At 36.4% G+C, this 14,460-nt stretch overlaps 2 protein-coding genes across 2 annotated transcripts; both read left to right on the top strand.

Moving 5' to 3' along the window:
* The first annotated feature begins 9,221 nt into the window (after positions 1-9,221).
* Positions 9,222-9,770, top strand: LOC106181818 (sarcoplasmic calcium-binding protein). The gene has a single exon (XM_013566318.3). It carries the CDS (start codon positions 9,222-9,224, stop codon positions 9,768-9,770), a length of 549 nt encoding a protein of 182 aa, XP_013421772.2.
* A 3,304-nt stretch (positions 9,771-13,074) lies between these two features.
* On the top strand, positions 13,075-13,608 carry LOC106181836 (sarcoplasmic calcium-binding protein). The gene has a single exon (XM_013566341.2). The coding sequence runs from the start codon at positions 13,075-13,077 to the stop codon at positions 13,606-13,608; it is 534 nt and encodes a 177-aa protein (XP_013421795.2).
* The last annotated feature ends 852 nt before the right edge of the window (positions 13,609-14,460 follow it).

The raw sequence follows: 14,460 nt of genomic DNA, 5'->3' as shown, positions 1-14,460 counted from the left end.
AGATTATAAATACACCGTGCAACCACAGCCAGCTTGCTGCTTCACGACGCTGATTTATACGAACTGCAGTATTCACAGTGTTGCCTACCCATGCGGCAATAAGTTAATAAGTAAAACAAGTGTATTTAAATAATAATTGTTGTAATTATTATTGTTTGTTGTATTTAGGATGTTATTACCAGTATTTGTCATTGTTTGTTTCGTTTAGAGAACAGTATTTTTGTATTGTATAAGTTTTTAGAGTATACTACCAGTGACACATTGTAACGGGTCAATGATTTACGGAGTAATGTGCAGATCATACTGGGGTGGAGACCACTCGTGATTTGTCAGCAGACGCGCATGGGGGCTAGCCCATCGTATGATTTTGTCAGCAGATACGCATGGGGGCAAGCCCATCGTATATGTTTACATTTTTTTTGTGAACATCAGGATTATCTCCAAGTTTTTGTAGCTGCAATTCGAGTAAGTTATTATTATTTAAATATTTATTTTGTTCAATATAGAATCATAAGTTGTGCCTTTACTTTGCTCATGTTCACTATTAATTGTACTCCATTGTTAGTATTATCATTTTTATTTTTATTCATTGCGTTTTATTTTCATTATTGTTTAGTTTCACCATACACCATACGCCATACACCATACACCGTACACTGTTACTTGTCTTAACTGTACGTATGATGTGAAATAAAGGCTACCAAAAAAAAATGAGATATGAATTCTGAGTTGTTCAACACACAGAAAAGAAAATTATGAAATACCCGTAAGTCGAAGGATATAAGAAAGAAAAAAGTTAAAACCGACCATTTTATGGTTTGTGTGATGCTGAATACTATGTGAAAGAACCTATATCTAGTTTTAATTTCCGGCTGTTTATCGACATTCTACATTAGTGATGGTTACGATGGCCTGTAGCGTACCTCTTGCAACAATTTAGAAAAGAAAAAAACATTATTTTTCTTCAATCAACAGCACTGGGTCAGAGCAATTTATCTTAAACCTGTTCTGTGTAGCAAAATTGGTCGTATACGTATATATATACAAGCTTCGATGTTGTCTTGACACATAATATGTTTTGAAATATACAAAGACAAGTATCAGCATCTTGGTTGTTTTTATTGATTGTTTCGTTCCCAGAATACCTTAGCTGTTCTCAAACATACACTTTGCACATAGTGGAGGGGGTAAGTATTAAGAAAACTTTCCTTGTGATCTTCACTGATCTTGAAGATAAAAATGAGATGCTCAGCTGCGCCTAATTTTTACCATGCCATTTAGCGCGAGTCATGCCATCACGTACCCATCATACATCTTGTTGCAGGTGTACATAACGTAAATACCAACCAATTGTGTCGCTTTGCATGCGTCGCGCCGTTGAAAATTACCTGAGGGAATCGTGCGTAAAGAGAAAGCATAAAGACGTTCAGTGTGTTACTCTTTTATTGATACTGTTATTGCCATGATCACAAGGTACTAAGGTTTAAACTTTATTTAAATTTTCAACAAACCGTCTCGTTTGCAGTATACGGGAGACATCCACAATGTTAGCAAGCGCGCCATATCCAGAGTTTTGGGTCCGCAAAATGCGCTCATTTTTCGTATTGTTCGACCACGACTTGGACGGCGTTGTCAAGAAGGAAGATTATGTAGACTTTTGCAAGGCTAGAGCAAAGTGTCTTCTTAATCAAGAACTAATGGAAACGTATATGGACCAAGTGAACTTCGCTTGGGATTATTTCTGGGCCGGTCCGGATTATTTCTGGGCCGGTCACGTCATCCACGAATGCGTTCCACGCACCATTGCACAGGGTTAATTACTCGTGCTTTAAGCCAGATAAAACACTCGGAACTGAGCTTTACGAGAAATAGAGCAGATAATTGTCTCGGCTTCGCCTCGCCAATCATCTGCTCTATTTCTCGTAAAGCTCAGCGCCTCGTACTTTATCTATACCTTAATATTCGGCTGTATAGCGACGTAACGATCGCGAGTAACGTACGTCTTGAAAAATCTACAATAAATTTCAAGAAAGCTTAACTTCAATCAACAGCCATTAAAATAAAACGGATGAACATCTTTTCTGACCTATTACAAACACATTTTGTTGGAACACAACTCCCCCATTTCTACAAGTATATACAGTTATATACTTATTCGTTTCACTTAATCGCATATAAATCATTTATTGTCTAATAACTCGCAACGAAAACACCAACCACCGTTTCCAATACAAATCATTTATTTCGTTAACCCTTGCTATGAGCTGTTGTTTGCTTGGCTGCGTTACAGAATGCGTACACACCACGCACTGACTGTCATTCACAAACTCTCCGACTATAACCATTTACAAACTTCTCTTATTTCCTCTACTTCTGCTATTTTCTTTTCAACCACCTTTTATATATTTCAATAAATTCTTTCGTTCCATATTTGAACTATTTCATTTTTATAGATATATTACCGAATGTGTAAATGCCCAGAATTTACTGTACCTCAGAAACCATTATTTTCTAATGTCTTATCCCAACTACTATCTCTTCTTTGTTACCAATTTTGTACATTTTACACTGATCTATGTTTTCTTCATTAATCATAATTATTTCTAAGCACATACCCTTTAATACTCCAATTAACTTATTACAACTGTTCCATTTTGTGCCTTCTCTGATGTATTACTTTCTTGACCAAACTTCTATATCATTTAAAATATTCTTTGTTTTATATTTGCGATTTACTTGGACCTGACGCAGCAAGCTGAAAACAGCCTCGAATGAAATCTGCTCATCTCACATTTCCTTTTATACTATTGTGCAATGCACAATCTGCGCATGTCAAACTCCGCGCCCTATGAACTCATTTCCTCACCTGAATTGCTTCTCTAACACATTTTGCGTTGACTCGTTAAACGACAATAAATTCATTTATATACTTATTCGTTTCACTTAATCGCATATAAATCATTTATTGTCTAATAACTCGCAACGAAAACACCAACCACCGTTTCCAATACAAATCATTTATTTCGTTAACCCTTGCTATGAGCTGTTGTTTGCTTGGCTGCGTCGACCACAAAGAACGGGCAATTTTCATTTATTCTTATTCTTTAAAAAACAACCATAAAATTATTTTATTATTAAGACATATATGTATACTTACCAGCTGAAAACAAATATATATTTATATATTTACCTTTATAACAAATTTAAAAATGAACACGTATTATTTATCTTAATATTTCTTTTTATATTCCAATATTTAGAGACACTTGAATCCTTTTTGACAAACTATCTTTTATATATCCGTCTTTCGCTTTATCAGAAATCCAACGTCCATGTTTTTTAAACAAACGGTCTTTTACTCCAAAATTTGCTGCCGCTGCAGCTCCTCCCGCACGCATACTATGTAAACCAAACTTTTGTCTGTCAAATCCTAATATTTCTAGCTTTTGTAAAATAACTTCTCTAATTCTTGTATACGACATTTTTCCGTTTTTACGTAAAATGTGCTTTTTGGATTTCTTTAAATAACTAACTGGTCTAAATATAAAATTATCTGAATGTTCTTCAATGTTAGCTGCTTCCAAATATCTTTGTAAAAAAGCATATGGACATGTAGATTTCCCAGTTTTAGCAATCAAAACCGTAGATCCGTCCCTGTAAATGTCAGTTTTACTTTTTTCTATAAATATCTCAAAATATTGTTCTGTAAAAGAAATATCCGATCTTTTAATATTGCATACCTCGCTATATCTCAAAAAACCTGCAAATGATATAAGGCATATACAAACATCTCGTAAATCTGCTAAACTAGCATTTGTATTAGCGAAATTGTTAATCATCATTTCTAACATTTTCGGAGTAACTATTTCCTTTTTTACTGTTTTCTTGCGTGACGTTCTCTTTGACGCTTCAACAATATTATTTATCATAGGATTATCACACGGATTTGGATTTATACCTGCTATTTCATGTGTCCATTTTAAACCATAATTAACGTCTTGAATCGTTCCTGGTTTACACGAATGCTGTATCAAACTCAACATGTAAAGTGCAATGTGATGCGTTTGAGCTGGAAAAACTTTTACTTCTTCAAAATTACTCGCCCATTTTTTCCATCTCTGAAATACGGATGAGTACTTGCGTACAGTATTTTCTGCTCTTGAATGTTCCAAAACCTGTGGTAAATCTGCAGCCAAACTCTTTAGTGTTGTGTCCTGTACCTCTCTCATCTTTGTCCAAATCCCTGTTCTGAAAATCTGTAATAGAAAATGTCCTTTCGCATCAATACCACAAATGCAATTTCTATGCTACTTGTCTTTAATCTTTCTCTCTGATCTTTATTTATTTCATTATGTTAACTTCACTATTCAACATTCACCTTACAATTCCTCTTTTAATTGACATATTTTCATTCTATAATTTGCATTTTTTTTTTTAACTTCAACCTGCAAACATGTAACAAGTTTTTCTTTTAACCATTACCATGTCATTACTTTTTATAATTTATCAATATGTATTAATTTTACATGTAAAACTGAATTTATATCCCATTTATCTTTTCAAATCCAATTTTGATTCCTATTAAATCTCATCTTGATTCATTTCTAATCACATCTCGATTTATATCCAATCACATCTTGATTCATATTCATATCGAACCACACCTCGGTTCATATCAAACCACATCTTGGTTTCATCAAATGACATCTCAATTTATATCTAACCACATTTCAATTCTCATCGAACCAAATTTCTGTTCGCATCGAACCAAATTTCTGTTCGCATCGAACCAAATCTCTGTTCCCATCGAACCACACCTCTGTTCGCATCGAACCAAATTTCTGTTCGCATCGAACCACACCTCTGTTCGCATCGAACCAAATTTCTGTTCGCATCGAACCACATATCTGTTCGCATCGAACCACATCTCTGTTCGCATCGAACCACACCTCTGTTCGCATCAAATCAAATCTGTTCGCATCAAACCATATCTCGGTTCATATCGAATCACATCTCGATTCAATTATCCAACATATCCATCTCTATCTTATTTTTGTTTCTTCATAAATGAATATACTACATAAAATCTTGTGTAACGAATGTCATGATCCATTATAAATCCTTCAAATCACTTCTAGATTTTATCATGTTCCATTGCATTTTATAATTTTCAACCTTTCACCTACTTTAAATCTAATTTTGATCTAACCTTTTTATTCAGAACAATCTATCCTTATTGCCAGAATTTGATGCTTGAAGTTTTTTGATCCTATATAAGAATTTTTGTTTTTCCCTTGTTTGCAAATATCACATCCGTTCTTAAACTTTATTATATCCTTAATATACCATTTCCATTTTGAATTTTCATCTTGTAACAATGGCCAAAATGTTGCTGATTTCCAGTCTGGTACTACCAAAGTACCCTTTGCTTTGCAACATAGTAAATGATTTATAACTTTTGGCACTAATGCTACTGGAGGTACTAACCAATTATTTTCGTTTGACCAATCCTGTAAAAATGCATCAACCGCCTCTGTATTTGGATTCCAAAATTTTGAATTAAAACGAGTTACTTTTGTATTTTCATAATTAGCTAATCTATCTATTGTATACGATCCCCATTTTTTATTCATAGAATTAAAGAAATTTTCCATGACTTCCCAATCATCTGTGTCTATAATTTTACTTATAAAATCTGCTTTTGCATTTTGTGTCCTTGGAATCCATTTTATTTGCAAAATAATATCATTTTCTACACAAAAATTGAAAATATTTAATGCCAATGTTTGCAAATGCACCTTCATCGATCCAGTCTGTACTATTCTAACAACATTTTGATTATCTGTAAACCATCCGATTTTTCGATTTTTAATAAATTTCGTAAATGACTGTAATGAAATAAATAGCGCCTTTAATTCTCTCCATGTTGAGCTCTGTTTTTTCTCACTATCAGACCACATTTTGTGACAAATCTCAGAATTGCATCTAATCAAATATCCTCCGCATGCATGTTCGCTTGCATCTGAAAACCCCAGTATTTTTGGTACATCTTCCACAAACATGACTCTGCGATTTAGTCTGTCAATGTTCGACAACCAAAATTTTAATTCATTTCGCAAATCTGACTTGTCCTTCAAATCCTCGATACCATCCCAATTTCTCCTGTCATTTATGACCTGATGCATATTTCTAGTCATCAGTCTCGTTACATCTCCGAACACTATATATAAAGATATAATTTTTCCCGTAATTCTAGCTAAACTTCTAGCAGATGTGTTTGATATATTTTCCATTATTTCCATTATATCAATTTTTAAATCTGCCACTCTTTTATCAATTATTGAAAAAATCCCTTTTTTCAAATCCCATTGTAAGCCCAACCAGTTTAATGTTTGTGTTGGTTTCCACATACTTTTGACTTCGTTTACTACGAAACCAGATTTCAATAAATCATGTCTGATCAAATTCGCAAATCTTTCGCAAGTCTCAAAATTTTCGCTAAATCCCAAACCATCATCTAGGTACATAACAATTGGTATATGTTTTGATCTCCAATGGTATATGTTTTGATCTCTAAACATCTCAAAACTTTCGTGAATATGTAACCTGCTGACGAAATTCCAAAAGGGAGCACTGTATAAACATAATATTTAATTTGACCATTCATACGCCAAGAAAACCCCAAAAAATCTTATTGTGATTCCTTAATATCTATGTGATGATAACCATCTTTCAAATCAAACTGAAACATATACCCTCCCAATTTAACATATTGTAGAGCCTCGTTTGCGTCTTCAAATTTTACTTTCTCTTTCCAAATGTATGGATTCACATGTCTTAAATCAAGTACTAAACGTTTCTTTTTGCCGTTAGATGTAACCGTTAATGGATTTACCACCTTTGGAATTTCCTTAACTTCTCGAATTCTGCCAGATTTTAATAAATCTTTAATGGTATTGATAACAAATTCTGTGTTTTCAAGCGATGATTTGTTATTCTTGATAAATGAATTTGGTGGTGTCTCAATAAATGGAATAACATATCCATTTTTTAATACGTCTAAAATATATTTATTAGCCTGTATGCTTTCCCAGAATTGATAGTTTCTCTTAAGTCTTCCTTTAACATTTACATTTTGATGATAATCTAACAACCCATCTGAATTTCTCAAATTATTATCTATCATATACTTATCTTTCATTTTTGATTTGCTCATCTTGCTTTTATTTGTTTTGTTGCCACCCGCTGTATGTAGCTTCGCTTCCTCTGAAGATCTGTCCGTATGTTCTTTCTCGTGGATGCACTGTACTCTGTGCTTGGTCTTTGTATGGACAGCTTTCCCTCCAATGGCCATATTGTCCACAGGCGAAGCACTGGTCGTTTGGGTTTGGGAATCTTTTTCTTCGAAAAAGAAAGCTTCCTCGATCAGATATACCTGCAAAATTGACTGATGCAGTATAATTCTTTTTAATGTAATTAAACTCGTTTTTGTTACGCCTGTTTTGATTTCGTATTCGCATTTTTCTACTGGCTCTCATTTGTGCAGACCGTATTTTCTTTTTATCATCACTATCTTCTGCTAGGTCATCTGATTCGTATTCTTTTACTGCTTCCCAACCTGCTTCTGACTTGTCTGCTATTCTTATAAGTTTATTTCTCTTTTGTAAAATGTCAATGCCTTCCTTTAGTGCCTTACGAGCCTCTTTTACATGTCCGTCCTTAATCAACATATCAGCTTTCTGCATATTTTCGATTACTTCAGTATTTATTTCGAACTGCTTTTGATTTCCCGCAAATTTTAATTTTTTCTGTACTGTCTTGGCTTTTTTGTTCTGACTTTGACTTTCTTCGACTAGCTCCCTTTTCAGTGATTTAAACTGTTTGTCCATATAAGACTTGAACACAGAAAATGTGTCCGTCATTTGTCCAGCTGAGCTGTTATCATTTACATCACCTTTCTCATTGAAAGTTCCTTCATTGCCCTCTTCTTTATCTTCTACTGCCAAATTAAAAAATTCTCTGCTCTCACTCTCGGTATCTTCACTCTCCGAGGTTGACTCCCTTCTTCTCTTCGACATACCAGCGATTTACTTGGACCTGACGCAGCAAGCTGAAAACAGCCTCGAATGAAATCTGCTCATCTCACATTTCCTTTTATACTATTGTGCAATGCACAATCTGCGCATGTCAAACTCCGCGCCCTATGAACTCATTTCCTCACCTGAATTGCTTCTCTAACACATTTTGCGTTGACTCGTTAAACGACAATAAATTCATTTATATTGCATTTTTTTCTCAACTACTGCATTTTAGTGATTTACAAAACATTTAGATGCAGAGATAACATGCTTTCACATATGTTATAAATTACTATATGGCAGTAACATCCTTAATTTCATTCTTTATAATATCATGGCAATCATCTGGAATAAAACTGTCCCGACATTTTGGGTACAATGACTCATTCTTTATGCATACTAAGTCATGAAAATTTACTTAATATTACTTCATAACATTAGTTGTCTCTGCCAAGAACAATTTTTTTCTCTTTTGCATCTGAAAGATTCCTATGGTGATCAAATATTTGTATGGAAGTGTTATCTATGTCATCAACGTCCCCCCCCCCCCCCCCCCACTTGGGACGATTTCCCGGCATTTTATCTTAGTATATTATTTGAATGGTTCTGTCCCAGTGGATAACTGAACATGAACAAAATGCGTGTACTTTGTAACATCGCCGAATCAGATCTATTTATTTCAGACATGAGGTCGTATTGGAACTCCAGTGTTGTTCTGAGATATTCGGTGGCGGTATATTAGTCGATTATAACATTAAAATGCGATGACTTGTTTACTTCCCGGAATACTCCGTTATCTTTTCATGTATACACTTTGCAAATGTGCAGTGTGTGTGTGTGTGTACCTCATTCCCACCAGGCTTTTTAACAAGTGTTGTGTTATTTAGGTTACATCATGTCTTCTTCGGATCATACGTCTTGTTACAGGTTACGTTACGGCCTACCATTGTACTGTGACGCTTTGCATGTATAGCGCTTTGAAAGTTGTCTGAGGAAGCCGTGCGTAAACAAAATAACACAAAGACGTTCAGAGTTACTCTTTTGTTGATGTTTTTATTGTAATAATCACAAGGTACCAAGGTAAAGATACCTTTTTAAATTTAACAATGATCCGTCTAAGTCAGTATAAAAGATAATTCTACAATGTCAGCAAGCGCGCCATATCCCGAGTTCTGGGTCCGCAAAATGCGCTCAGTTTTTGTAATGTTCGACCACGACTTGGACGGCGTTGTCAAAAAGAATGATTTTGTGGACTTTTGCATCGCTAGAGCTAAGTGTCTCCTCAAACAAGAACAAATTGACACGTTTAAGGACCAAATCAACAACGCTTGGGATTATTTCTGGGCCGGGCCGGAGAAGAGAGTGAACGTAACTCTTAGGGACTGTATCTTTAACCACGCGCGCACTTTTCGCGAACCAACTTTTCAAGAAGAGCAGAGAAAATGGTTATATGTCTATTTCGACACAATCGCAGACAAAAGTGGCCACGGTTATATTACCAGAAAGGAATATGAAGAGTTCCTGGGCCTTTTTGGCGTACACCCTCTATCTGTCCCTCCATCGTTTGAGGCCTTGGACACAGATGGTGATGGTCAGATCAGCAAAGAAGAGTTTGTGAATGCTGCCGTAGGTTTCTTCTGCTGCACTGCAGACACCCCAGCAAAGTTGTTTTTTGGTCCGTTCTTGGCTTAAATCCCCTGATCATGTGGAAACCGTCAATAATATGCTTTACCTGCATGGTAATCGCTATCTAGAACTGTCATGTTAAATATGAGTTTACTTTTCAAGAACACTGTGGTGCTTGTTGTGTGCAGTATTGGGGTTAGAATGCCACACGTATAAAGTGATGGGAAACGGACTACGGTTCCTAGCGGACTACCATTCTTGTCACTCCGGACCAGAGAGATTTGACAGTTTATCTCAGACCTGTTCTGTGTAACAAAATTGGACGTGAAGAACTTCAAGTTTTGTCTTTAAAATGTTCTGAAATTTACTTACATTTCAGTACCTTGGTTGTTTATGACATTAAAATGCGTTTAATTGTTTCTGTTAAGAAGGACCCAATTTGTTATACATTCTTTTGAGGTTTAGGGGGAGGGGAGGATGGGAAAAGGAGCTAGATATTTTTAAAAATGGCTCAGCAAAAAGGGGGTGTCATCTTATGTTTTAGTTAAAATGAATGACCTCGGATATAAAATGTAGATGTTAAGCTGTAACTCTCTCTCACCAGCTTCTGTAGCGCATCACATATTCACCGGATAATACGTCTTGTTACAGGTATATTGCACTGTGCCGCTTGACATGCATAGCACCGTTGAAGGTTGTCTGAGGCAGCCGTGCGTTAATGAAATGACATTAGGACGTTCAGTGTATTATTCTTCTGTTGACATTGTTATCATTAAAATCACAAGGTACCTAGATTAAAACGTCCATTTGGATTTTCAACGAACCGTCTTGTCTGCAGTATACGGGCGACATATGTAATGCCAGCCAGGGCGCCATATCCTGAGTTTTGGGTCCGTAAAATTCGCTCAGTTTTTGTGATGTTCGACCACGACTTGGACGGCGTTGTCAAAAGGAAAGATTTTGTGGATTTTTGCATCGCTAGAGCAAAGTGTCTTCTCAAACAAGAACAACTGCAAACGTTTAAAGACCAAATTAAAAACGCTTGGGATTATTTCTGGGCCGGTCCGGAGAAGATAGAGAATGTTACACTTAGGGATTATATCTACAACCATGCTCGCTGTGTTCAGAAAAAGTATAATAATTAAATTAATATTAGGAAATAAGAAGGAAAATATTGTGAAACTGATCATTTTATGACTAGTGTGTAGAAGAAACTGTATGCTTCAAAAAAAAAAAAGTTTTCATATTCGGCTTTATAGAGTTATCACGATCGATTTGAAGAAAGCGGTATTTTTTACTTACAGTCACATCCTTAGTTTCATTCTTTATAATATCATGGCAATCATGTGGAATAAAATCGTCCTCACATTTTGGTTGCATTGACTCATCCTTTATGCATTATAATTCAATGAAATTTAGCTCAATATTACTTCATACCATGACTTGTCTCTCCCAAGAACAATATTTTCCTCTTTTGCATGTGAAAGTGAAAGATTCCTATGGTGATTAAGTATTTAAATGGGATTTTCATCTGTGTCCTCTTGGCTTAAATCCCCCAATCATATGGAAACTGTAAATAACATGCTGAATTGTGTGACAATCACGATCTAGGACTTGCTTGTTGAAAGACGCTTTAGAATTCAAGAATCCTGTGGTACCAGTGCTGTGCAGTATTGGCGTCAGAATGCCACACGTACAATGAGATAGGGAACGGACTACGGTTCCCAGCGGACTACTATTCCTGTCACACCAAGCCAGAGAAATTTGACCGTTTATCTCTGACCTGTTCTATGTGACAAATTGGTCTAACATGTATAGAACTTCCAGTAGTGTCCTTAAATGTTCTGAGATTTACTTAAAGAAATTTTAGTATCTTGCTTGTTTATGACATTAAAACACGTTCAATTGTTTCTGTTAAGGAAAGCCCAATTAGTTATACATTCTTTGCAGCTTAAGGGGGAGAGAATTTGGCGCAGAGAGAATTTGGGTGCCATTTTATGTTTCTTAGCTTGTTACTATAAATGACCTGGGATTTAAAAGGGACACGCTAGGCTGCAACTCAGTCTTACTAGTGTCTTAAGCGCATCACGTATTCATCAGATCATGCGTCTAGTTACAGGTATTTTGGACTGTACTGCTTTGCATGCATAACACCGTTGAAAGTTGTCTGAGGCAGCCATGCGGAAATGAAAGGACACTATGACGTTAAGTGTGTTACTCTTTTGCTGACATTATCATCATTAAAACCACAAGGTACCAAAGTTAAAACGTCTATTCAGATTTAATTTTCAACGAACCGTCTTGTCTGCAATACACGGGGGACATCCACAATGTCAGCAAGCGCCCCATATCCCGAGTTTTGGGTCCGCAAAATGCGCTCATTTTTTGTATTGTTCGACCGGCGCGCTGTCAAGAAGGAAGATCATGTTAGCTTTTGCGAGTCCAGAGCTAAGTGTCTCCTTAAACGAGAACAAATGGAAACGTTTGTGGACCAAGTGAAGTACGCTTGGGATCATTTCTGTCGTAACAACTGTCGTAAAAAAGTCATAGATTTACAAATAATTTGTGTGCACGTACGTGTGTCTGTAAACTAATTCCCGTTTTCAAACCATACCCATATGATATGACTTAGGGTGTATTCCCAGAGATTTAAATCGATCCAGAGATTAAGATTTAGATCCACCTAACACCACCTAACACCTTGCAGTCAGCCGAGCGCGCACTATAGTTAATTACCCCCTTACAGCTTTCAGTAGGCGGGACAGACGCTTAAGCCGGCTAAGCCGACAGCAATCTAGTGAGACTCCCCACAGGGATAGATCGATCTAAAATCTATGGAAGTGGGGTCTTAGTGTAATAAAATCATAGATAAATGTAATAATTGCTTAACGTGAGAATTTTGTGCTTATTTTTTAAGAGTGTGAGAGATTTTAAATTTGTCTACTGGTAGGTATATAACGCAAACAACGTCACTATTCTTTTGATACCAAGAAGGTCACATGATCACTCTGCCTTTGGCTTTCAGCAGAGACCTCAACTGACCTCAACTGATTTAACCAAGATAAAGTCGTTAAATTCTAGACTACATCTAGGCTAAATCCGAGTTTCCCGAGAGACGCTACGCAGAAATGTCGAGTGAAGCGACATATTTTTGGATAGCGGCTCGAGGTTGCCCTCTATCTTCACTGAAACTTGGCTAAATGGACATCACGGTCATATAACATCCCTAGGTATGTATTGTCATTACAATCACAAGGTACCAAGGTTCAAACGTCTATTTAAATTTAAAACGACCTGTCTTGTCTGCAGTATACGGGAGACAGCCACAATGTCAGTAAGCGCGCCATATCCCGAGTTTTGGGTCCGCAAAATGCGCTCAGTTTTTGTCATGTTCGACCACGAATTGGACGGCGTTGTCAAAAAGGAGGATTTGGTAGATTATTGCGAGTCCAGAGCTAAGTATCTTCTCAAACAAGAACAAATGGAAACGTTCATGGATCTAATGAACAACGGCTGGGATTATTTCTGGGCCGGTCCGAAGAAGAAAGAGAACGTTACTTTTTGGGACTGTGTCTACAACCACGCACGCACCTTTCGGGAACCAGCTTTCCAAGAAGAGCAGAGAAAGTGGTTCTATGTCTATTTTGACTCAGTCGCAGACAAAAATGGCCACGGTTATGTGACCAAAAAGGAATATGAGGAGTTCCTGGGCATTTTTGGCGTACACCCGTTATCCGTTCCTCCGTCGTTTGAAGCATTAGACATAGCTGGTGATGGTCAGATCAGCAAAGAAGAGTTCGCAAATGCCGGTGTTGGATTCTTCTGCTGCACTGCAGACACCCCGGCAAAGTTGTTTTGGGGGTCCGTTCTTGGCTTAAATATCCTTATCATATGGAAACTGTAAATAATATGCTTTACCTATAGGGCAATCACGAGCTAGGACTTTCTAGTTGAAAAGACACTTTACATTTCAAGAAGACACGCACCAGCGCCTGCAGTACTGATGACTGGATAATGATGTGTTGTCCGTCACAATTGAGTTCATGCTTTGTTCATTTTGTTCATTTTCACCTTGTCAAGGACAGCTTTTCAAGCAGGCTTTCACCTGCCGCGGAACTTTTGAATTGTTCAAAGGTTACATTCATTTGCGTACTGTATACTGGTGTCAAGATAGGATAATATATTGCAGCGCACAAAGACCTTTTCCGAGCATAGCTTTTATATTAGTGAGAGATTACAAATACCCCTTGTAAACACCGCCAGCTTGCTGCTTCGGCAAGGTTGCTTTATATGAACTGCTGTGTTTAGAATAAGTATAATAATAATTAAATAAATATAAGGATATAAGAAGGAACAAAATTGCGAAACTGATCATTTTATGATTGGTGTGTTGCTGAATGCTATGTTGAAGAAACTGTATCTCCTAAAACCAATTTCAATATTTGGCTGTATAGCGACATCACGATCGATTTGAAGAAAGCGGTATTTTTACTTCAATTAACTGCCAGTATTCAAGCCCAATGGATGAACTTCTTTCATGCCCTACAACAATTATATTTTGTTGGAATATAACTCTTGTATTTCTACAAGTATATACATTTATATTTCATTTATTCTCAGCTACTGCATTTTAGTGATTTCCAAAACATTCACGTGTGTATTTTGATCCTTTTGCATGTGGTATAAATTACTACATGGCAGTTACATCCTTAGTTTCAATTTTTTATATCATATGCCAATCATCTGGAATAAAACT

Source organism: Lingula anatina, chromosome 7 (genome assembly GCF_051362555.1).
Source record: "Lingula anatina isolate TDL-2025a chromosome 7, LinAna3.0, whole genome shotgun sequence".
Lineage (NCBI taxonomy): Eukaryota > Metazoa > Brachiopoda > Lingulata > Lingulida > Lingulidae > Lingula > Lingula anatina.
This window is presented reverse-complemented; position numbering and strand designations above follow the sequence as displayed.